Source organism: Gossypium hirsutum, chromosome D05 (assembly GCF_007990345.1).
Source record: "Gossypium hirsutum isolate 1008001.06 chromosome D05, Gossypium_hirsutum_v2.1, whole genome shotgun sequence".
Classification (NCBI taxonomy): Eukaryota; Viridiplantae; Streptophyta; class Magnoliopsida; order Malvales; family Malvaceae; genus Gossypium; species Gossypium hirsutum.
Window position 1 is genome coordinate 21,587,478 of NC_053441.1, and position 23,453 is coordinate 21,610,930.

A 23,453-nucleotide genomic window follows, 5' to 3' on the forward strand; every position below is an offset into this window, starting at 1 on the left:
TCTCTTTACTACCAGTGTAAGCTGCAAATTAGTATCAATGGGTAATGGTTGATTATAACAAAATGCACCATCATGATTCCTCAACTAATTTATTACACTCAATTTATTTTTTTATCGTTTATAAATAAAAATCATAGTGCTACGAAATTATTTATAGAATAATTAGAAAAAGGAAAATTATGATTACAATCACAATCTCTATATTTTATAGTTAACGGTGTAATGTTTAAAAGAATCAAAAAATAAAATCGATAACATTTTATCGTAACTTTTATCGTATAAATAAAATCTGGACATTGTATAATTTTTTTGTTTGCTTGATTAAGAAAAGAGTAATTCTGTATTAAGCGAGATTACTTTTTTAAAAAAGAAAAAAATATCTTCCTTAAAAGTTTGAGATCAATCTCCTCTCAACGAGTTTATAAATAGACATTTGGATTGAGTTAGATTGGTTTAAACTTGAAAATAGGTCATCAAACTAATTTTTATTGAACATAAATTACATATAAAACAACATTATAAAATTAAAAATGACTTCAGCCAAACTCAAAGTTTTGAATATTAAAATTTAAATCTGACTCATATTTTTAAAATATTTAATTTTTTATGAACTTAATTTTTAAATTTAATATTTTTATTTAAAATCTTACAAATATCAAGTAAATATTTTAGTTTGGACAAATAATTGAGATAAAATGGAATATTCTTGAAGAATTCTCAATTAGTATGATATAAAAACAGGTCGATTGGATGTACATGATGGTACAATTACATGACTAAATTGAAGCAAATTTATTAAAATATTAATTGTATAAAAATTATTAAATTATGATCTATTCACGAGGTTGGTGAATATACATATATAATAAATTTATTTATTAGAAATTTATGTAAGAATCAAATAATATTTAATTGAAATAATAAAGTTGAAGGTTTAAAATTTATATAACAATTCAGATTCAAATCTCATCTTATGTGAATTTTTTATTGATTTTATATAAAAAATGTAAAAGAACAGAACACCTTAAAATAATGATAATAATAACAACAACAGTCTATTTTATTTTATTTTATAAAAAAAATGCTCATTTTAGTATTTTTTCAATTGAGTTGGTGTTAATTAACTTGTGACATCAACTCAATTAAGGATTTTAAGTATAACTTAGATGGAAGTATATAAAAAAAATTTAATTTTATACTAATAATACATATATAAAGAAACAATAAAAACTACTCTTTCGAAAATTAATATATATATATTAAGTGTGTTTGGTTCACGGAATGTAAAGATTATCTCTGGTAATTATATCAACAACACGTAAGATTACTTGACACATTACTGAGTATTATTTAGTTGAAATGTAAAATTTTATTATTTAGTTGATAGAATGTAAGACCATTTAAAAACTAATGTTGACACCATTTTTTTTGGATGAAAACGGGGTCAACTTGGATTTTGAAAATAAAACGAAAAATGGGAGTCGCCACCAATCTTTTTTCATGAGGTGTGATCGGGTCACCTCGTAAAATGGTTGTTTTTAATAAACGATTTAGATTTTATTAAAACAACGATTTGTGTCTACGAAATTCAGAAAAATGGGTTCGGGAGTCGGTTACGCACGAGGAAGGATTAGCACCCTCGATACGCCCAAAATTGGTACCTAGTTGATTAATTTGTGTCTTTGTGTCGAAAGTTAAAAACTCGAAAAGAATTTTAAAAATATGATCCCTCCTTATATCGTGTTATTTTAAAAATACTCAAATAAATCAAAATGGAAAATGCCTCCTTATCTCGAAGTAACAAGATACTACATCCAGTAAGTTAGGACACGACACCTCGTATTTTTGAGAGTAAGCTTGCCCTTCATTTTTTATTTAAACCTCATTTATTTTAATTTTAAAAGGATATTCGATTACTTAGAATCAACGAGAGAAATCGAAGCTCAGTAAGTTAGGGCACGTTTTCTCGAATTTTCTAAATACGGAATATTGCCTTTACTTTCGAAAATCCTCATATCGAGAAAACCACGTGTCATATCCAATGCGTTAGGCCACAACATATTGAAATCCCGATAATGAGTTTTTATTTATGTTTTTTATTAAAGAGCATTCTCGAGTATTTAGATTCAACAGAAAATTAGAACCCAACACGTTAGGGCCCAATTCTCTCGAAGATCCCAAGTGTCGAGTATTACCTTTATTTCCAAAATTTTCCTTTTTTACGAATTTGGGTAAAAATTGATGTGACGGAATGTCAATTACGATAATGCGAGTAAAAATAATACGAGCAAAAATAACAAAAGTAAATATATAAAAAATCAATTATATATAATAACAAGTAAATAAACAAAATAAAAAAAAACTGAAACATTTTTAAAAAAATAATAATGGACACATAAATAAATAAATAAACATAAAGTAAAACAATAATAATAATAAAGAAATGAATAAAATTATAAAAATTTTAAAAATGTATGTATGAATTTTAAAAAATTTAAAAATACGAGAAAAAACTATGTAGGTATATATATAAAATGAAAATATGTATGTCTATACGTATATATATGTGTATGTATAAGAATTATAAAATATGAAAACATAATTACATATATATAAATAACATGCGCATGTGTGTATATATATTACATAAAGACAAAAAAGATATAAATATGTATTATAAAAATAAAATGACGTAAGTATGTACATACATTTATAAATATATGAATTAAAATATGTAAATATATAAGTATATATATATGCATGTAGAAAATATGAAATATAAAAAATATATATTTAAAATAAATAAAGAATATGTACATATATATAAAAATTATAAGATATAGTAAGAAATGTATATGAGTATGTATATCTATAAATTATAAAAAAAAATATGTACGTGTATGTGTATTAAAAAAACATGTATGTATATATAATGACTTAAATCAAGTAATACAAATAATAAGAAAAATATTAGGTAAATAAAATATACATATATATATGTACATATATATATATAACTTAAAATAAATATTAAAGGAACTCCCCTTTTATTTTTTTAAAAAAAAAATAAATTAAATGAACTAAAGGATGAAAATAAAATCAAACCAAAATCTGGGGTTCCAAACTGTAAAATAAATAAAAAGATCGTCAGGGACCAAAATAGGATGCGTTGGGAAGAAAGAAGGACTGACTGCGCAATATCCCCGTCTCTTATGCGCTTCGTTTTGACATGGGCCAGAACGAAATAAGAAACAAATTATGCAGATAAATTAAAAAGGAAAGAAAGTAAGAAAAACGGACTGGATTAAAAGAACAAAAAATGAAGAGGGACTATCTACACAAATAACCCCAAAGAACTAAACATGCAGATTCCCCCCCCAAAAACGACGTCGTTTTGCGTCTAGGGTGGGTTCCAACACACTGCCGTTTCAGCTCTCCACTTAAACCCTCTTTTTATTTTTTTGTTCATTTATTCCCTCTATTAAGAAAAATCTACAGAAACCTCTCAAAACCTCCCCATGCCTTCCGACGGTTGAGTTTCACACCGCCGTTTATCCGTCCATCGTACCGCCACTATACCGGCGGCCAACGAAGCGACAAAGGGGATTTTAGAGCCTAGCCTTCGGGCGATTTGAAAAGCCGGGTCTTTGAACACCCACGAGCGCCGAGACTGAGGCTCGTAGCTCCCCCCTTTCAGATCCGGGCCAGCGACGGAGAACCACACACCGACGGCGCAGTTGTGAGGTATCTCCGGTAAGCCCTCTTTCTCTACTTTGTTTTCGTTAAAAATATGTATGTATAAAATAGAGTAAAACAAAATAAAATAACAGGTCTGGAGAAGAAAAAAACTTAGTTTTCTTTTATTTCTAAAGTTTGTTAAATTGCCCCCCCAGAGAAGACATTACAATGCTTTTGTTCAGCCTATATAGCAAACTTTTACCACCCCTAAACTTCTATTTTTGTCGTTTTATGATTTGGATCCTTGTACTGTTGCGTGTGGCTTCGTTTTGCAGGTGTCAGAGGTGTGGAGGAATGTCAGACGCGTGGGGCGTGGTGGCCAAGGCTGAGGGGCATGGTGGCCGACATGGTGGCGGATGAGGAGCGTGGCAGACGAGGGGGGCCACGCATGGAAGCTTGCGACGGCTAGCTTGGGGAAGAAAACTAAGGTTTGCTGAAAATGGGGTTAATCTTGGGCTAGGGTTATGTTTGTTTTGGGTTTAGGGTTAATTTTGGGTAGTTTGGGCCTTATGAAATTTGGGCTGCAATTTAGACTTTATTTCATGTATTTGGTTTATGTTTTATTTTTATTTCGTTTTTGTTTTGGCTCTGGGCCCGGGCAAAATGGGCTCGTACAGCTGCCCCTCTTTGCTCATTTTCGTGTAACGAGAATAGAGCAAAGACATCAAAAGGGCCAATTTTGCCCGGTCTTGCCGAGTCTTGACTTTTTGGTGCTCATCTTCTTCAAGTAACCTCATTTCAGTCCACTGCGTCTTCTTGCTTTGATCCACTTCACGGCAACTTCAGATACGCCTTGTAGCTTCAATCTACTTTGTTACGACTTCATGGGGATGAGATTTGTGTTTTTAGTCTGCTCCACTACTGCTTAGGGGAATAAGATCTGTCATCTTCACTCTATTCCACTATTGAATGCAGGGAGATAGAGTTATCGGCTTCAATGTACTCCACTGTAGTCAGAGGGGTAAAATCCGCCATCGTCGATCTGCTTCGCTGCCAAATACAGGAAGGCAAGATCTGTAATCCTCAATCTATTCCACTGTCAAATACAGGGACAATATCTGCTTTCTTCGATCTACTTCACCACCAGTATGGGAAGACAAGATCTGCATCGTCGATCCACTTCCTATCAATATAGGAAGATAGGACCTGCTATCTTCGATCTACTTCACGCCAATACATGAAGACAAGATCTACTTTCTGCGATCTACTTCGCCACCAATATGGGAAGACAAGATCTGCATCTTCGATCCACTTCCTACCAATATAGGAATATAGGATCTGCTACCTTCGATCTACTTCACGCCAATACATGAAGACAAGATCTGCTTTCTGCGATCTACTTCGCCACCAATATGGGAAGACAAGATCTGCATCTTCGATCCACTTCCTACCAATATAGGAAGATAGGATCTACTACCTTCGATCTACTTCACGCCAATACATGAAGACAAGATCTGCTTTCTGCGATCTACTTCGCCACCAATATGGGAAGACAAGATCTGCATCTTCGATCCATTTCCTACCAATATAGGAAGATAGGATCAGCTATCTTCGATCTACTTCACGCCAATACATGAAGACAAGATCTGCTTTCTTCGATCTACTTCGCCACCAATATGGGAAGACAAGATCTGCATCTTCGATCTATTTCCTACCAATATAGGAAGATAGGATCAGCTATCTTCGATCTACTTCTTGCCCCGGGAGATAGAACTATCAGCTTCAATGTACTCCACTGTAATCAGGGAGGTAAAATCCGCCGTCTTCAACCTGCTTTGCTGCCAAATACAGGAAGGCAAGATCTGCAATCTTCAATCTATTCCACTGCCAAATACAGGGAGATAGAGTTATCGGCTTCAATGTACTCCACTGTGGTCAGGGAGGTAAAATCTGCCATCTTTGATCTGCTTCGCTGCCAAATACAGGAAGGCAAGATCTGTAATCTTCAATCTATTCCACTGCCAAATACAGGGAGATAGAATTATCGGCTTCAGTGTACTCCACTGTGGTCAGGGAGGTAAAATCTGCCATCTTTTGATCTGCTTCGCTGCCAAATACAGGAAGGCAAGATCTGCAATCTTCAATCTATTCCACTGCCAAATACTGGGAGATAGAGTTATCGGCTTCAATGTACTCCACTGTAGTCACATGGAGGTAAAATCTGCCATCTTTGATCTTCAATCTATTCCACTGCCAAATACAGGGAGATAGAGTTATCGGCTTCAATGTACTCCACTGTAGTCAGGGAGGTAAAATCTGCCATCTTTGATCTTCAATCTATTCCACTGCCAGATGCAGGGAGATAGAGTTATCGGCTTCAATGTACTCCACTGTAGTCAGGGAGGTAAAATCTGCCATCTTTGATCTTCAATCTATTCCACTGCCAAATGCAGGGAGATAGAGTTATCGGCTTCAATGTACTCCCCTGTAGTCAGGGAGGTAAAATCTGCCATCTTCGATCTTCAATCTATTCCACTGCCAAATACAGGGAGATAGAGTTATCGGCTTCAATGTACTCCACTGTAGTCAGGGAGGTAAAATCTGCCATCTTTGATCTGCTTCGCTGCCAAATACAGGAAGGCAAGATCTGTAATCTTCGATCCACTTCCTACCAATATAGGAAGATAGGACCTATTTACGCCTAGTGTTTAGGATGACATGATCAGAATGAATCAAATGTTCCTAACTAGATGTGTATGTATTATATTTGTAGAATGTCATGAGAATGATCCATTTTTAATGCTTAGGTTGTCATTCCTCATTGTTCATCAAGGTTCTATCACTGATGCCTTCTTGTTCAGCCAGTTTGACAGAAAACCCAAAGAAATAGACGCTATTTAGACTATCATTTCTCAAATGTTTCCAACCCTTAGGTTTGGTTAGTTCTAAACAATAGTCCTGTTTCAGGTCCTCGTATTATTTAGAAACTTTCAGAGTAATATGCAGAACTCCTTCTGCGTGTGTATTGTCAGTCCATTAATCGTTATTTCAATGAAAAATGCTTGAAAAAGATTATCAAAATGGACAAAATAAAATTTTGTTGAGAGCAAAGCTCTAAACAAACAAATCAATCAAGATAGCAAATTTTGCTGAGATACGAGATGAATAAGATGGAAAATATTATCACAATGGATAAGATGAAAATTTGTTGAGAGCAAAACTCTAAATGAACACATTAATCAGGATAACAAATTTTGCTAGAATACAAAATGAGAATAAATTAATCAAGATGATGTATTTTGTCAAAAATACAAAAAATGAATAAAATGGGAATAGGTGCCCCAGATATCGTAGCATGAGCTTCTCTGCCCCAAACTTCTTAAGGACCCTTTTGAACTTGATATGTGTTTAGAAGTCCTAGAAGGCTTTGTTGATGCCCCAAGATGTAGCATCTCTCCTTCTTATTAATCCAGAAAGGGTAAGACTACCGCATGCCCCACCTTTGAACAAAATTTGAACTGCCCATTCATGGGTTTTCAATTCAAAACCCTTTGGTCTCAAGGCGCCCTTTGCGGGTTTTCACCTTGGCCTCTCCTTTTTCTTTTTCTTTTTTCTTTTCTTTTTTCATTTTTTCATTTTTCTTTTCGTTTTTTTTTCAAGTGAAGTATTTATTTCTTGAATCAGAATTCTCGAGATTAGGCAGGTTCTTGCCATCCATCCTGTCAATATCAACGCTTTTTCAAATAAGGCCTTCCACATAAGGTCCTTTCCAGTTCGGCATCCATTTTCTTCTGAAGTCCTTTTGTATGGCAAGAATATTCTTCGATATCAGGTCTCTGGGGCGAACTTTTTGGTGAGCTCGCGTATTTTATTTTTGGTACTTTTGACCAAGACGGATAACCTTGAATCTTTCCTCTTCAATCAAATTTAACTGATCATATCGGGTTTGGATTTGCTTCATCCAGATTCAGCTCTGACAAGACTTGAAGGGTAGAAATATCAACTTTGATGGGTAAAACTACCTCTATTCCATATACTAGTGAGAACTGAGTTGCTCCAGTAGAGGTTTTTCTTTTATTTGGTTTTTTTTTGCTTTTTATTTTCTCGTTTTTTTACCTTTTTTGTCTTTTTTTTGTCCTTTTTTTTTGCCTCCACTGAACTGTTCATTTTGGGCGGCATGGTGTTAATCTTGAACAGACTGCAAACTTCTGATGTCGTGCGGTTGTTCAAATTCAATGCATTGTCTAATATGATCCTTTTTGGCGTTTCATATTGACATATGATTCTTCAAGAAATTTGTTGATTGTCAGCTTTGTGATATTGGCATATGAAGCAGCTTCCACCCACCTAATGAAGTAATCGATGACTACAAAGATGACTCGAAGACCGCTAGAAGCTTTTGGCGAGATTAGCCCAATGACCTCCATGCCCTCACATAGAGAAAGGTCATGGAAAAGTCATAACATGAATAGATGGAGGTACATGAATTTTGTCCCCGTAAATTTGGCCCTTGTGGCGTTTCTTGGTATAACTTATGCAATCCCCTTCCATGGTGGACCAGAAGTACCCATATCTCATGATTCACTTGGCCATTGCAAAATCAATGCATGTGTTCCTCAGACACCCGTATAGACCTCTTCCAAGATCTTCTTTTCCTTAAGGGCGTCCATACGTCTTTGTAGCTCAAGCATATCTTGATAATGTGAAAACATCTTTGAATTCTTGGAGTAACTCAATGACATCTCGCTTCGTCTCTGCGGTGATACAGGCTCTGATCTTCACCTTTTTCTCTTCTCATAAGCTCACAATTTCCAACTAATTTTTTTGTAAGGTAGGATTTGCTTTTCGACTTACTCTACCATCCTTAATAAATCAGGAGATAAATTACAGTCTCGATCATCTTCGAAGTCTTGAAGTTCCCCTAGACATATATCTTGCTCAAAAGGAGATTCTGAGTCAATAGTAGTGTCGCTCATATCATTGATATTTGGAGACCTATTCTAGGGACGAAAGAAGACTCAAAGGACAAATGAATCAAAGGGTAATTATCTGTGTAGTATGAGTTTGAATGAAATGGAAGGAACAAAAGAATATTTGCCAAAACCAGACACAAAGATGCATTTCATTGAAATAAAAAAATGTGGACATACGCCTTTTTCACAAAAGGATTTTCTATTGCTCCTAGGCTTAGAGCAATAAGAGCGTTCCGAATGTTACTCTGAAATGGCCCTAAAAATTACAAGAATCTCCTCCACAGTCCAGTTGTTTTGAATGCCTCTAGGGATGCAGAAACAAATTCATGATAGGCTTTTTCATTTTTTTAGTTCTTCTTCAAAGGCACAAACATCTTCACCTTTCGAACCATCGATATATTCAAATAATTCCAATTCTTTATCATCCATCTAGTTCTGTACTAGAGTTCTAAACTCGACGTACTTTTGGATTTTAGGAAATTTACTGTATGCAATGAAACGTAGTGTTGATGCATGAATGCGTATTTTTGGATTTTAGGAAATTTATTGCATGCGATGAAATGTAATGTTGAAGCATGAATGCAAAAAAAAAAGATGTTGATTCTTGGTTCAATTCTATTAGAACAACTTTACTAGAAAATAAATCTCTTTACATAAAACGGATATATATATACGACTTTGCCCTCATATGCGGAGACATTCGATCCTCTTCTTCATTCGAGCGTTAAGATAAATCTCACGAACTCTTTAAAAGGAACATCTCTTCTATCTCTTTTTTTTTGCTTGATCCAGGCCGCGACTCGTTACTCACTCATCCTTGTGATGCTCGTTGGCTTCTCTTTAAAAAGTTTAGCGGTTCTCGAATAATCTTTGTCATCTTGAGTCTTCAGGCAACGAGGCAAAGTCGTATAGTCCTCTACTGAACTATCATCCTTCTTTTGTTATATCTTCTCGGACCGTATTAGGACAACCGTATCGTCATCCACTTTATCAAGAAACCCATTTTCTTATGACAAGCTCTCTATTTAGCAATTGAACGTGAATCAACACCTCTTTTTATGATGAAAATGCAATGCAATCATAACAAAAAGAAAACATGTTAGTACAAAGCAAAAGTAAGCAAGAATAAATAGAACACCTATTTGGGTGAATACTAGGGGTTCGAAGTGGTTCTACCTAGGGTGGGCTCCTAAGGTTCACTACATGAGGTTTGGTTCTAAAGTAAGGGTACCTGAACCAGCAGATTCCTCGATCCTCACCCATTATAGGCTCATATGGACCGAGTTCAGTTCAGGGGAATACATTTCCCTATGGCCATGCGGAGATGAAAATCTCACGAAGACATAGGTACGGATGTATCCCGGAAGCGATTCACTATCCCATGCGGAGGTGAAAACCTCACGAAGGCATAGTTTCTCACTCCCACTTAAAAGGTGTGACCAACGGTCATGCAATGCAATGTGCAGAGGTATAAAATAAAATACAGAACATGATAAAAAAATATAACTCAAAACAAAAAGAGATGCAATGAGAGGATCGTAAATTTAAATCAAATTTTCCACTTTCAACAAAAAGACAAGAAATAATCAACACGTGGCTTGACTCTCTTATAGTCCCCAGTGGAGTCGCCAAGCTGTTGACACCATTTTTTTTGGATGAAAACGGGGTCAACTTGGATTTTGAAAATAAAACGAAAAATGGGAGTCGCCACCAATCTTTTTTCATGAGGTGTGATCGGGTCACCTCGTAAAATGGTTGTTTTTAATAAACGATTTAGATTTTATTAAAACAACGATTTTTGTCTACGAAATTCAGAAAAATGGGTTCGGGAGTCGGTTACGCACGAGGAAGGATTAGCACCCTCGATACGCCCAAAATTGGTACCTAGTTGATTAATTTGTGTCTTTGTGTCGAAAGTTAAAAACTCGAAAAGAATTTTAAAAATATGATCCTTCCTTATATCGTGTTATTTTAAAAATACTCAAATAAATCAAAATGGAAAATGCCTCCTTATCTCGAAGTAACAAGATACTACATCCAGTAAGTTAGGACACGACACCTCGTATTTTTGAGAGTAAGCTTGCCCTTCATTTTTTATTTAAACCTCATTTATTTTAATTTTAAAAGGATATTCGATTACTTAGAATCAACGAGAGAAATCGAAGCTCAGTAAGTTAGGGCACGTTTTCTCGAATTTTCTAAATACGGAATATTGCCTTTACTTTCGAAAAATCCTCATATCGAGAAAACCACGTGTCATATCCAATGCGTTAGGCCACAACATATTGAAATCCCGATAATGAGTTTTTATTTATGTTTTTTATTAAAGAGCATTCTCGAGTATTTAGATTCAACAGAAAATTAGAACCCAGCACGTTAGGGCCCAATTCTCTCGAAGATCCCAAGTGTCGAGTATTACCTTTATTTCCAAAATTTTCGTTTTTTACGAATTTGGGTAAAAATTGATGTGACGGAATGACAATTACGATAATGCGAGTAAAAATAATACGAGCAAAAATAACAAAAGTAAATATATAAAAAATCAATTATATATAATAACAAGTAAATAAACAAAATAAAAAAAAACTAAAACATTTTTAAAAAAATAATAATGGACACATAAATAAATAAATAAATAAACATAAAGTAAAACAATAATAATAATAAAGAAATGAATAAAATTATAAAATTTTAAAAATGTATGTATGAATTTTAAAAAATTTAAAAATACGAGAAAAAACTATGTAGGTATATATATAAAATGAAAATATGTATGTCTATACGTATATATATGTGTATGTATAAGAATTATAAAATATGAAAACATAATTACATATATATAAATAACATGCGCATGTGTGTATATATATTACATAAAGACAAAAAAGATATAAATATGTATTATAAAAATAAAATGACGTAAGTATGTACATACATTTATAAATATATGAATTAAAATATGTAAATATATAAGTATATATATATGCATGTAGAAAATATGAAATATAAAAAATATATATTTAAAATAAATAAAGAATATGTACATATATATAAAAATTATAAGATATAGTAAGAAATGTATACGAGTATGTATATCTATAAATTATAAAAAAAATATGTACGTGTATGTGTATTAAAAAAACATGTATGTATATATAATGACTTAAATCAAGTAATACAAATAATAAGAAAAATATTAGGTAAATAAAATATACATATATATATGTACATATATATATATAACTTAAAATAAATATTAAAGGAACTCCCCTTTTATTTTTTTTTTAAACAAAATAAATTAAATGAACTAAAGGATGAAAATAAAATCAAACCAAAATCTGGGGTTCCAAACTGTAAAATAAATAAAAAGATCGTCAGGGACCAAAATAGGATGCGTTGGGAAGAAAGAAGGACTGACTGCGCAATATCCCCGTCTCTTATGCGCTTCGTTTTGACATGGGCCAGAACGAAATAAGAAACAAATTATGCAGATAAATTAAAAAGGAAAGAAAGTAAGAAAAACGGACTGGATTAAAAGAACAAAAAATGAAGAGGGACTATCTACACAAATAACCCCAAAGAACTAAACATGCAGATTCCCCCCCCAAAACGACGTCGTTTTGCGTCTAGGGTGGGTTCCAACACACTGCCGTTTCAGCTCTCCACTTAAACCATCTTTTTATTTTTTTGTTCATTTATTCCCTCTATTAAGAAAAATCTACAGAAACCTCTCAAAACCTCCCCATGCCTTCCGACGGTTGAGTTTCACACCGCCGTTTATCCGTCCATCGTACCGCCACTATACCGGCGGCCAACGAAGCGACAAAGGGGATTTTAGAGCCTAGCCTTCGGGCGATTTGAAAAGCCGGGTCTTTGAACACCCACGAGCGCCGAGACTGAGGCTCGTAGCTCCCCCCTTTCAGATCCGGGCCAGCGACGGAGAACCACACACCGACGGCGCAGTTGTGAGGTATCTCCGGTAAGCCCTCTTTCTCTACTTTGTTTTCGTTAAAATATGTATGTATAAAATAGAGTAAAACAAAATAAAATAACAGGTCTGGAGAAGAAAAAACTTAGTTTTCTTTTATTTCTAAAGTTTGTTAAATTGCCCCCCAAAGAAGACATTACAATGCTTTTGTTCAGCCTATATAGCAAACTTTTACCACCCCTAAACTTCTATTTTTGTCGTTTTATGCTTTGGATCCTTGTACTGTTGCGTGTGGCTTCGTTTTGCAGGTGTCAGAGGCGTGGAGGAATGTCAGACGCGTGGGGCGTGGTGGCCAAGGCTGAGGGGCATGGTAGCCGACATGGTGGCGGATGAGGAGCGTGGCAGACGAGGGGGGCCACGCATGGAAGCTTGCGACGGCTAGCTTGGGGAAGCAAACTAAGGTTTGCTGAAAATGGGGTTAATCTTGGGCTAGGGTTATGTTTGTTTTGGGTTTAGGGTTAATTTTGGGTAGTTTGGGCCATATGAAATTTGGGCTGCAATTTAGACTTTATTTCATGTATTTGGTTTATGTTTTATTTTTATTTCGTTTTTGTTTTGGCTCTGGGCCCGGGCAAAATGGGCTCGTACAACTAATTTTACTAAATTGTCCTTATAAATTTTGCTCTTTTTTTACACTACACAAAGATTGAAGTTTGTAATATTTTATCGTATTGATAAATGAATGAATTTCTTTAATAAATTAATTCCATGTCTCAAATAAATAAAATAAATATGAGGAAGAGTAATGAGTAGTACAAGAAAAAGAAAGAAAGGAAAAAATATTTTTTTACTTATTTGTTATGATTTAAGGTTAAATTTGATAAAATTGATAAAATTGTTAATTTTCTTCATCTAATAATAACAATAGTTGAAATTTGTGCATACTTAAACCAAGAATCGACAAAAATATTAATTTTAAATAATATAATATATAGTAAAAAAATGTTATTATTTTATTTTGATTTAAGTAAAATAGTAAAAATCATTTTTTTAAAAGTGTGTAATTGTAGAAAAATTTACATAACAAAATAATATTTTTTGAAAAAAGAAAGCAAAGATAATGAATGATTAATTAAGAAAGAGGTGGTTTTAAGATTATTGATTTAAGATAATTTTTGAAATTTGAATAAAAAAATGTACTCATACAAATATGAATTTAGTTGAGTCAAAAGCTTTTTGTAGAGAAGATAAAGAGGATAGTGTTATCAATGTAGGAAGTCTTAAATTCGAGCGTGTTGAAGTTTATTATCCTCCTCTTTATATATGAGTAGTTTTAAATATTGTGTCAAAAAATTAAATATAATAAAATTGTTAAAAAAATGCATGTGAGTATGTGGGCGATGAAGCAGAGCCATTGTCGCCATTACGCACCAGGAAGAGTGGTTTTGTTGACTACTACAGCTTGCTGTGGCCCTAACTAACAAACCATTGGTTCTTACAATGTTGAAGGCTTACCTTTGCTTTCGCATTACATCCATCCCCTAGCTTTTATTTTTCCGAGAGTGTTCTTCATTAATGGTAATTTGCTTTTGTATTATTTACTGCTGGATCTCTCGCTGCCCTCTATTTTTTTTTTGTTAAAATGTAAATTTATTACCATATTAAAAATTGTCATTATATTTTATTTTAATTGATATCTGTCATTATAATTTGAGTGATCCAATTTCGCCATTGAATTTTGTTATTAAATTTTAGCAATTAATAAGTCATTATTGATTTTGACGGTTTAAAAATAAAATATAAAAATATTATTTAAATATTTTATTTTAACAATAAGTTAATTTATAAAATATTAAAGGTTAAAAGAATAACTAACATTTTGTAGTTAATGATAGACAGACCTGAAAAAATATATTCAAAAAATTAAGTTTACTTTTTATAAAATAATCATTTTTATTAATTTTTAATGTTGCATTAAATAATTTATTGTTTGTAAGTATTAAATTAAAATATTGAAATTTGTTTTCATTAAAATGAAGTAGTGAAATTCAATAAAGAATCAAACTTTAACGACACAATTCAATCCCAAAGACCCAAACAATATGTCTGGCGCAGAAGAAACTACTCCAATCCCTCATGTTATGAACAAGGCCCAATCATTCACCAGGATCTTGTGCTGCTGTGTTAAGGGTTTCAATGTTGGCAAATTTATTAGTTTTCCTGGAATTTGAACCCGGTAACCAATGGGTCTTTTTTCTTTTCTTTTTTTGGCTATTTTCTCCCAAAGAGAAAAGATAACCATTACTTGTACAAAGGAATGTTAATTGGCATCTACCTTATCTAGAATCCTAAAAAGTAACAAGTGTTTACACCTGAATTGTAGTCACCTTCATATCAGGCATCTTTTCTTTGCCAAGTTGATATATATATATACACATATATATGATCAACATGCAGTAAACCAAAAGGTTTGCAGGATGTAGGATAATTATCTATATAAGCATAAGAATCTGGCATTATTTTCACTTCAACTTTATGTCGACATAAAGGTGCCACCTTGCCCCAAAACAGAATAACTCCACCGGTTATTTATAGGAAGGGATGAGCAAGGGAGCTTAGGCAAAGGTAAGTTAAATACCCAAGTATCTATAAATTTAAATATATAAATTAATAAGCACCAATCTATGGCTCAACTAGGGTCGTCTCTGTCAGCAGAAACCGAGACACTGAGCAATGTCCTAAGCCTGGTGGAGGCCTTCAGAGCATTTGATTCAGACAACGATGGCGCAATCAATGCTGCAGAGCTAGGGGGAATCCTGAGTTCGCTGGGGTACAACGCTAGCGAGCAAGACGTGAGGGCCATGATGCGAGAAGGGGACACCAACAAGGACGGATTGCTGAGCATGGAAGAGTTCCTAGAGATGAACACCAAGGACATGGAGCTTGGGGAGCTTGCCAATTTCCTCAGGACCGCTTTCCAAGCTTTTGAAGTCGAAGGGGATGATGCTTTGACAGCTGCCGACTTGTATGAGGTTATGGGGAACCTTGGCATCGATCAGCTTTCCTTGGAGGATTGCCAGAGTGTTATTGCCTCCATGGATGCTGATGGTGATGGAGCTGTTAGCTTGGAGGACTTCAGACTCATAATTAATTCCTTATTTTAGATTATTGAACTTATGTTTTCTATATATATAAGTCTTGGGTGCTGTGGTATTTCCATGGATGGGAATAAAGATCAGTCAAGAAACATTAATATTACTAGCAGAAGTACTGCATGTTAGTGTTTCTCTTCTCTTACTATGAATAGAAAGCGAATACAAAGTGGTCTCTCATTCTCTAATCAATGGAAGTTTTCATTTTAATTTCTTTTTGAAAATAAATCGGAGATTGAAATTTCACATTTTCCTTACAAACCACAAACAAAAATTTATAAAAACAATATTTTTGGCAAAAGCTGAGTTTTTAACATCTTTGTAAGAGGCTTGAATCCCACCATTTATAAACATATACGTGAGTTTCTCATATTATTCTAAATTTAAGTACCACCAAATAAGTGCTTTGCTAAATTTATTCTAATCTAAAATTAGATATAAAGAAGTGAATAATAAGATCTAAGTAGCAAATATTTTTCTCATGAATTGGGATTAAGTTTCCATGTGAAAGGTTTGGGGCTGGGAAAAGCAAGACCTAATCATCTTGCTATGTTTGCCAAATCAAGTTTGTAATTATTCATGAATAAGAAATCTTTAAGGTGTCGTATTTTTCAAAATAAATATCTCCATAATAAATCGTTTTCAATGGCAAAATTGAAGGAAAATGCCTCATTTACATGGAGAGCATTGCTAACAACTAGGGAGGTGACTCTTAAGAGTTGTAAATGGGAAATTGGTGGGATGATAGCATTCGTTTTTCGCATGATTGGTGGTTCGGTACAGAAACATTGAGTCAACAAGTAATGGTCCAAGGGGTAGAAACACTTAATGAGATGGTACGTATGGGCATATATGCTCATACTTTGGTGTCACCTTGAAACTCCCACTACAATGTCACCCAAGCCTCCTTTGATCTAGTTGCTGACTTGCTGTAATAATTCTTGGAAAAATATCCTCATGAAGAGCTCGCTGAATAAAAATAATGTTTGTGCATCCTTTTTCTTATTTTCTTTCAGTTGGGCAACGTCATCGAGGTCAACATACCTAACTCTAATAAGATCCCGGAAATCCTACGACTTGAATAAGATTTTTATCTTCATACTCCAAAGTTCTTATGTTTCACTAATCACCCAAAAACAAGATCAAACTTAGCTCTGATACTAAATTTGTTGAGGGGAAAAAAGAGAGAATTCACATAAGAGAAAATATTGCTCACATAAGAGAAAATAAAATACTAGCCATTTTCATATGAAAAAAAAACATGGCAACTACGAATGCTTGTCCACAGTGTGGGAGTATTACAAAATCGATGAATCATATTTTCATAGAATGCAATGTTGCCCAAGAAATCTGGATGGAGTTATGCGCTTTGATATCCAAGCGAACTTCTTTTCAGTTAGTTTCGAGGAATAGTTTAAGAGAAATTGTAAGTTGGCAAGTCTTTCTTATGATTCAATATTCCTTGGTGTGTACTTTTGATACATGCACGAATGGGGTGAAATTTATTAGATTCCAATCATCAAAACTGCCAATTTTTAGGCTTGGGAAATCAGTAGACTTGCGACGACTTTTTGGATGGGATCCTGACATTTTTAGGTTGAGATGTCTCATGGCGTTTGAAGATCTATCTCTTAGTTTCGAAACGTATTTTGAATCACTCGATTTTGAGTTCGGGAGCTCAAGTTATGATCGTTTTAGTGAAGACTGCGTGAGCAGAATTTCTGAACGGGATTATGACGGGAATTACGAATTTCGGGCTTTTAATTCGAGTTTAATCATATTGGTTTCGGGTTTTAGACTTAATTTTTATTATATATGAGCCCAATATTATATTTGTTAGATCTTATTATTTTATTATTATTTTATTTCAAATTTTTTATAATTATTAAGTATTTTAAGTTATTTAGGAGTTTTATGTTAACAATACATTTAGTTTAAAACTACTTCTTGTTTAGATTAAATTAGAGTTCTAGTATACTTAAGAGTTTTATTTAGATTTATTTAGCTAGCCTATATATAGGTCTTTGCATTGTACACAATTCATTCAATTCATTATTATTCTATTTCTCTTTTGAGTTAATAAATTCTTTCTGGGTTTTTCTTTTTAAGAATTTCTCTTGAGTTCCTTTTAGAAGAGTTTTAACAATCTTTTTAGATTGTGGGGATCATCTTTAAACTTTTCTTGCCAAGTTTGTGTTAAAATCCAAATTTCTTTCCGAACTTCTAGAGCCCTAAGTCAAATCCGCGACTTTGACAAACTTTACGATCCGCTTTCGCGTTTATCCATCTCACCCCTTATCAACTTTTCGCTGTGATCTTGTGGGGAATTTGAAAATGTAGAAACCAATTGTATTTCATGGTTTGCATCAGCAACTGACAGTTGCAGTCTTTTTGTATGAGAAGTCTTCTGCACAAGATATTTGCAAGGCAGTGTTAAATGATGTGGCAAAGATAGCACGAATACCGCTTTGGGTTCATTGGTTGAAACCAGGGTTTTTTACCTATATATTATAAAATAAAATAAAATTACTAAAATGACATATTTAAAAAATTATGTGCCAAAATGATACATTCAAACTGGTGGGGGGTGGTGGTGCATAGGCAGCACCATCCTAGTATTCTAACAAATTTCATTGAAAAAATAAATAAATAAACTTGTGAAGACAATGTAATAGGCGACACCACTTTGTCTAACCAAATTGATAGATGGCACAACTTTAAAATTATTTTTTAACATAAAAAATGTAACACCCCTTACCCGTATCCAACACCGGAATAGGGTACGAGGCATTACTAAAACACATACACTTGTAAACGTATTTAACCGAGTTTATAAAATTTCATTTAAATTAAAACTTTCAAAATAATTAACATGCTTCTATAACTTTTCACAATATATTCTCAAAATATTATAATCATAATAATTGGGGCCTACGAGACCCGATACATCATAATAATTAGGGCCTACGAGACCCGATACATACTCATGTAATTCAATGCTTCATTTCCATTTCATTCAATTCGCAATTTCTCATGCTCACAATTTAAATCATATCACTAGCAATTTCCATTTAATTCACGTACAATTCAATGACATTAAGTTCAACACTAATACGTGCTTACCATTTAACTCAACGTATATCGATTATACCATTCAATAACACATTTATGAAATTCTCAATTTTGCAGTGAAAATATCACTTTAAAATAACAACATCATCCTGGTATAAATACACTACCACTTGTCCATTTACTTTAATTATTTTGGGCCCATTTGTAACTTACCATCATTAATCAAATTAGGGAACGGTTACGAAAAATTGAGTACTTCACTTCCACTTTGCCATAGTATAACTATGGTCTTACGTATGATCACTTATCACTTGTCCCTGATCAGATAAGTGTAGCTAGGCTACCACTTATCACTTTGTCACTTGATCAGATAAGTGTAGCTAAAGCTACCACTTATCACTTTGTCACTTGATCAGATAAGTGTAGCTAAAGTTATCACTTATCACTTTGTCATTTATCACTGATCAAAAGTACTCAAATCCGGCGTTCCACTCAATTTGATCATTTATTCAGTTTTCGCATTTTTATTTTATTCTTATTTCATCAATAAATATATATTTCATCATACATTATATAATTCATGAAATTAACATTTAATCATTAAATTTCAGCCATATGAACTTACTTTTCATTATCTTTCCACACTCGTTTTCTATGCACATCACACAAGATATAAACATATCATTCAACCATAGTCGCAAGCTAGTGTATTTAAACGTAACTCTTTTTAGGGCTAACCGCATGATAAACCATTTCAATGCATAACTTATAAATTTAACGTGGCATAGTCTAGCCACTACTTGGCCAAAGCCTAAGCATGTATACCAAATATGTTAGCCAAATACACATATAGCATAAGCATTATAAGCATGGATGAGCACAACATTTATTCATGTATCAGGCTTACCAACATGTGTTAATTCATAAATCATTCATGACATTATTTCATGCCAAATCATATACCGAATATACCATACACACATACTATGAAACTTTATTTTCACACATGAGCTTAAACTATGACCAATAATGCACAAATATAAGCATCATTTCTATTTCATCGTTTATCAATTATAATCAAGCATATGACCAATTATACACAAATCATTCATATATTTACCAATTTTCCTCCACCTCCTCTCCATTCCTCATCCTTAATGTGTATAACACATTTAAACAACATTATTCATACTTTCACTATTTTCTTGTATGTAAAATTTAAGATGCCCGTCTGAGTTAGAGTCACTAAATTATTTTTATCCAAAGATACAGAGCTCCAAATTAAGATCTGTAAATTTTCCTTGAAACTAGACTCACATATCTTCTTACTATAAAATTTTCAAAATTTTTGGTTCATCCAATTAGTACAGTTTATTCTTTAAAGTTTTCCCTGTTTCGCTGTCTAACAGCTCCGACCACCCTTCACTAAAAATGAGTTACCTAATTGTACAGAATTCCGATGATGTTTTCATTTGTTTCCTTTGAAAATATATTCATTAAGGATTCTAAGCATATAAATTATAACTCATAATTATTTTTCTTCAATTTTTTATAATTTTCCAAAGTCAGAACAGGGGAACCCGAAATCATTCTGATATTGTCTCGCAAAATTTATTATATCTCATGATTTACAATTCCATTGCTTACACCATTTCTTCTATAAGAAACTAGACTCAATAAGCTTTAATTTCATATTTTATTCAATCTATAATTCAATTTACACAATTTTTTGTAATTTTTCAAAGTTATACTACTGCTGCTGTCCAAAACTGCTTTAGTGCAAAATGTTGATTTCCATTTTGCCCCAAATTTCACAGTTTATACAATTCGGTCCTTTCTCAATTAACCCCTCAATTAATCTAATTTTCTGAATTAATACTTTATCTAGACATTATAAGTTGTTTCACAACTATTGAAATTCAGAATTTCCACATATAACTCTATCTTCAAACTCTTTTACTATTAGGTCCCAAACATTCACTTTCTATTCAATTCTTTCAATAAAATCAGCATATGAACAATTTAAAGCTCTAATTCCATGCTAAATCATCATATACTTCCAGCACATATTCATAGCAACTTTCAAATTCTTTCATAGAATCAAAAACTAATGAATTCAACAAGTGGGCCTAGTTGTAAAAGTCACAAAAACATAAAATTTTCAAGAAATAATCAAGAATTGAACTTACATACAGTAAAAATAGGAAGAACGAGCTTAAGAAAACCCTTCTATGGTGTTTTTTCTGATGAGAATGCAGAAAAATAAAGAGAAATCTAGATAATTCCACTTTGGTCCTAACTTTATTAAGTAAATTTTGCAATATTCCAATTTTTCCCTTAATTCTCCTTACTTTGTTGCTGATTTCATGCCTTTGCCGTCCAGCCCAAATAGACATTGGGTCTATTTTCCTTTTAATCCCTCTTCCTTTTATCATTTAAGTTATTTAATCATTTCCTATGATTTTGTATTTGTTACAATTTAGTCCTTTTTGTTCAATTAATTATCGGAACTTTAAAATTTCTTAACGAAACTTTAATACTAACTTTTTAACACTACATAAATATTTATAAAAATATTTATGGCTCGGTTTAAAATCCCCGAGGTCTCGATACCTCATTTTTTATTCTAATTATTTTAATATTTATTTCTAGTATACTATTCACTATTTCAAAAATTTTCCTAACTTCACATTTAACTTATACTCACTAAATTAATAATATTTTCTACCCATTTGTCAAATTTAATGATCTCGAATCACCGTTCCGACACCTCTGAAAATTCAGGCCATTACATTTTTTCTCGTCGGATTTGTGGTCCTAAAACCACTGTTCCGACTAAACCCAAAATCGGGCTGTTACAAAAAATCCATGTGAATATGATAAGTTAGGAGTCTTAATTTTTTTAAGAAAAAAAATTCAAATATATATTTTTCATTAGGTTTTAGTATTTAGGTTTGGGGTTTTAGAGTATATTTGATAAATCATTATAAATATTCATTTCTAATTAAATGAAAATTTTCAATATTTAAAATTTTAAATATGTTTGATAATTATTTTAATTTTTTTTAAATATAAATTTTTCAACAAAAATAAGTTTTGAATGAGATAAGCAGGTGGGTGGTTACTTATCACTTAATATACAAATATATTAAATTGATTTTACGTTATTAAAATAAATTATCTTTAAAAAATAAGTTTCAAATTATCATATTTAACTTTTATAAAAAAATATTAAAAATAATATAAAATATTATATTAATAAGATTAAAATAATTAATTAATTAAAATTTTAAAAATCGGTATTTTCTTTTATTAAACAACATAATCATATTCATTAATTATATTTTACTAATTTTTCAAATATTTTTTTAATATAAATTCAACTCTTATAAAATTTAGGAATGAAAATTCGGTACTTAATTTTTTAATACTTAAACTTTTAGCTTACCAAATAACATCTTAGAGTGGTTTTAATTTTTTAGATTGTAGTTTGCTTTTCAGGATTTAAGTGTTATGGTTTTAGCTTGAGATTTGGATTCTACTCTTTTAATAGTTAACTGAAAACACTTCTAGTTTCATTTAATTTTAGTCTTGAGTTAATTGGTTTTTTTTCTAAAATCAAAGTATTTAATTTCTTTTCAAAAGTCAGCATCTAAAGGCAATTAATCGCAACATTACATTGCCTTCACCAGTTTGGACAAAGTGGTGCCGCTTATTACATTCCCTTCACCAATTTTTATTTTTATTTTTATTTTTTGTTTTCAGTCAAATTTGTCAGAATACTAGGGTGATGCCGCCTATGCACCACTCTCCGCCAGTTTGAATGTACCATTCTAGTATATAAATTTTTAAACATGCCATTTTAATACTTTTTTATTTATTTTATAATATATAGGTTAAAAAAACCCTTGAAACCACCTGCAGGAAGCTATATTCTTCATATGAATGGGGCTGTGAAATCGGCTTCAGCTTGGGATTTGATTAAAACATGACACGGGTGACTAGGTTTGAGGTTCCATGATGAAGTCGGTGCAAGGGATAACTTGCAAGCGGAGATCTGGGGTGTTTGAGAAGGTTTTCGAGTTGAATTGATGTTATGACGGTTGTGAACATTCTCCCAACACCTTATGCTTCTACTCATCCTTTGACTACACTCTTATTCAATAGTTGAAGTAGAGCCAAGAGGGTAATATGTGTGCCGATTGTCTGACGAATCTTGACAAAGCCGGGGAATTAGGCTGGTTTTGCTCAATGCTCATCCTAATAGTCTACTTTCCTTGCTTCAAGCCGATGCTTGTGGTAAGGATGCTCTTAGGATTTAGTTTCCTCTAGTTTTCTTCCATTATGTATAAAAATATATATTGATCATATGCTATCACATAAAATTCACTAACACACACTAAAGTAAAGTTTTCTTACCCAAATTTTTATATTGACAATTTTATATCTAAAAAATAAACGGAGTTATTTACAACCTAAATCCTTTTAATTTTTTCGCATTTTTTATTTATTAATTTAGTTTCTAAAGTTTTATAGTTATTCTAGATTCAAAAACAAAATCCCTATATATTTTCAATTACTTGTGAAAAAACTGTTATTTTTCTCTTCTTATTTTTATGAAATTAACATAAAATTTTTAATAATTAACAT

At 32.5% G+C, this 23,453-nt stretch overlaps 1 protein-coding gene across 1 annotated transcript; it reads left to right on the forward strand.

Annotated features, from left to right (window-relative positions):
- Window positions 1–15,051: 15,051 nt before the first annotated feature.
- Window positions 15,052–15,923, forward strand: LOC107942030 (probable calcium-binding protein CML29). Its single transcript, XM_016875669.2, has one exon. It carries the CDS (start codon window positions 15,264–15,266, stop codon window positions 15,741–15,743), a length of 480 nt encoding a protein of 159 aa, XP_016731158.1. The 5' UTR covers window positions 15,052–15,263; the 3' UTR covers window positions 15,744–15,923.
- Window positions 15,924–23,453: the final 7,530 nt, after the last annotated feature.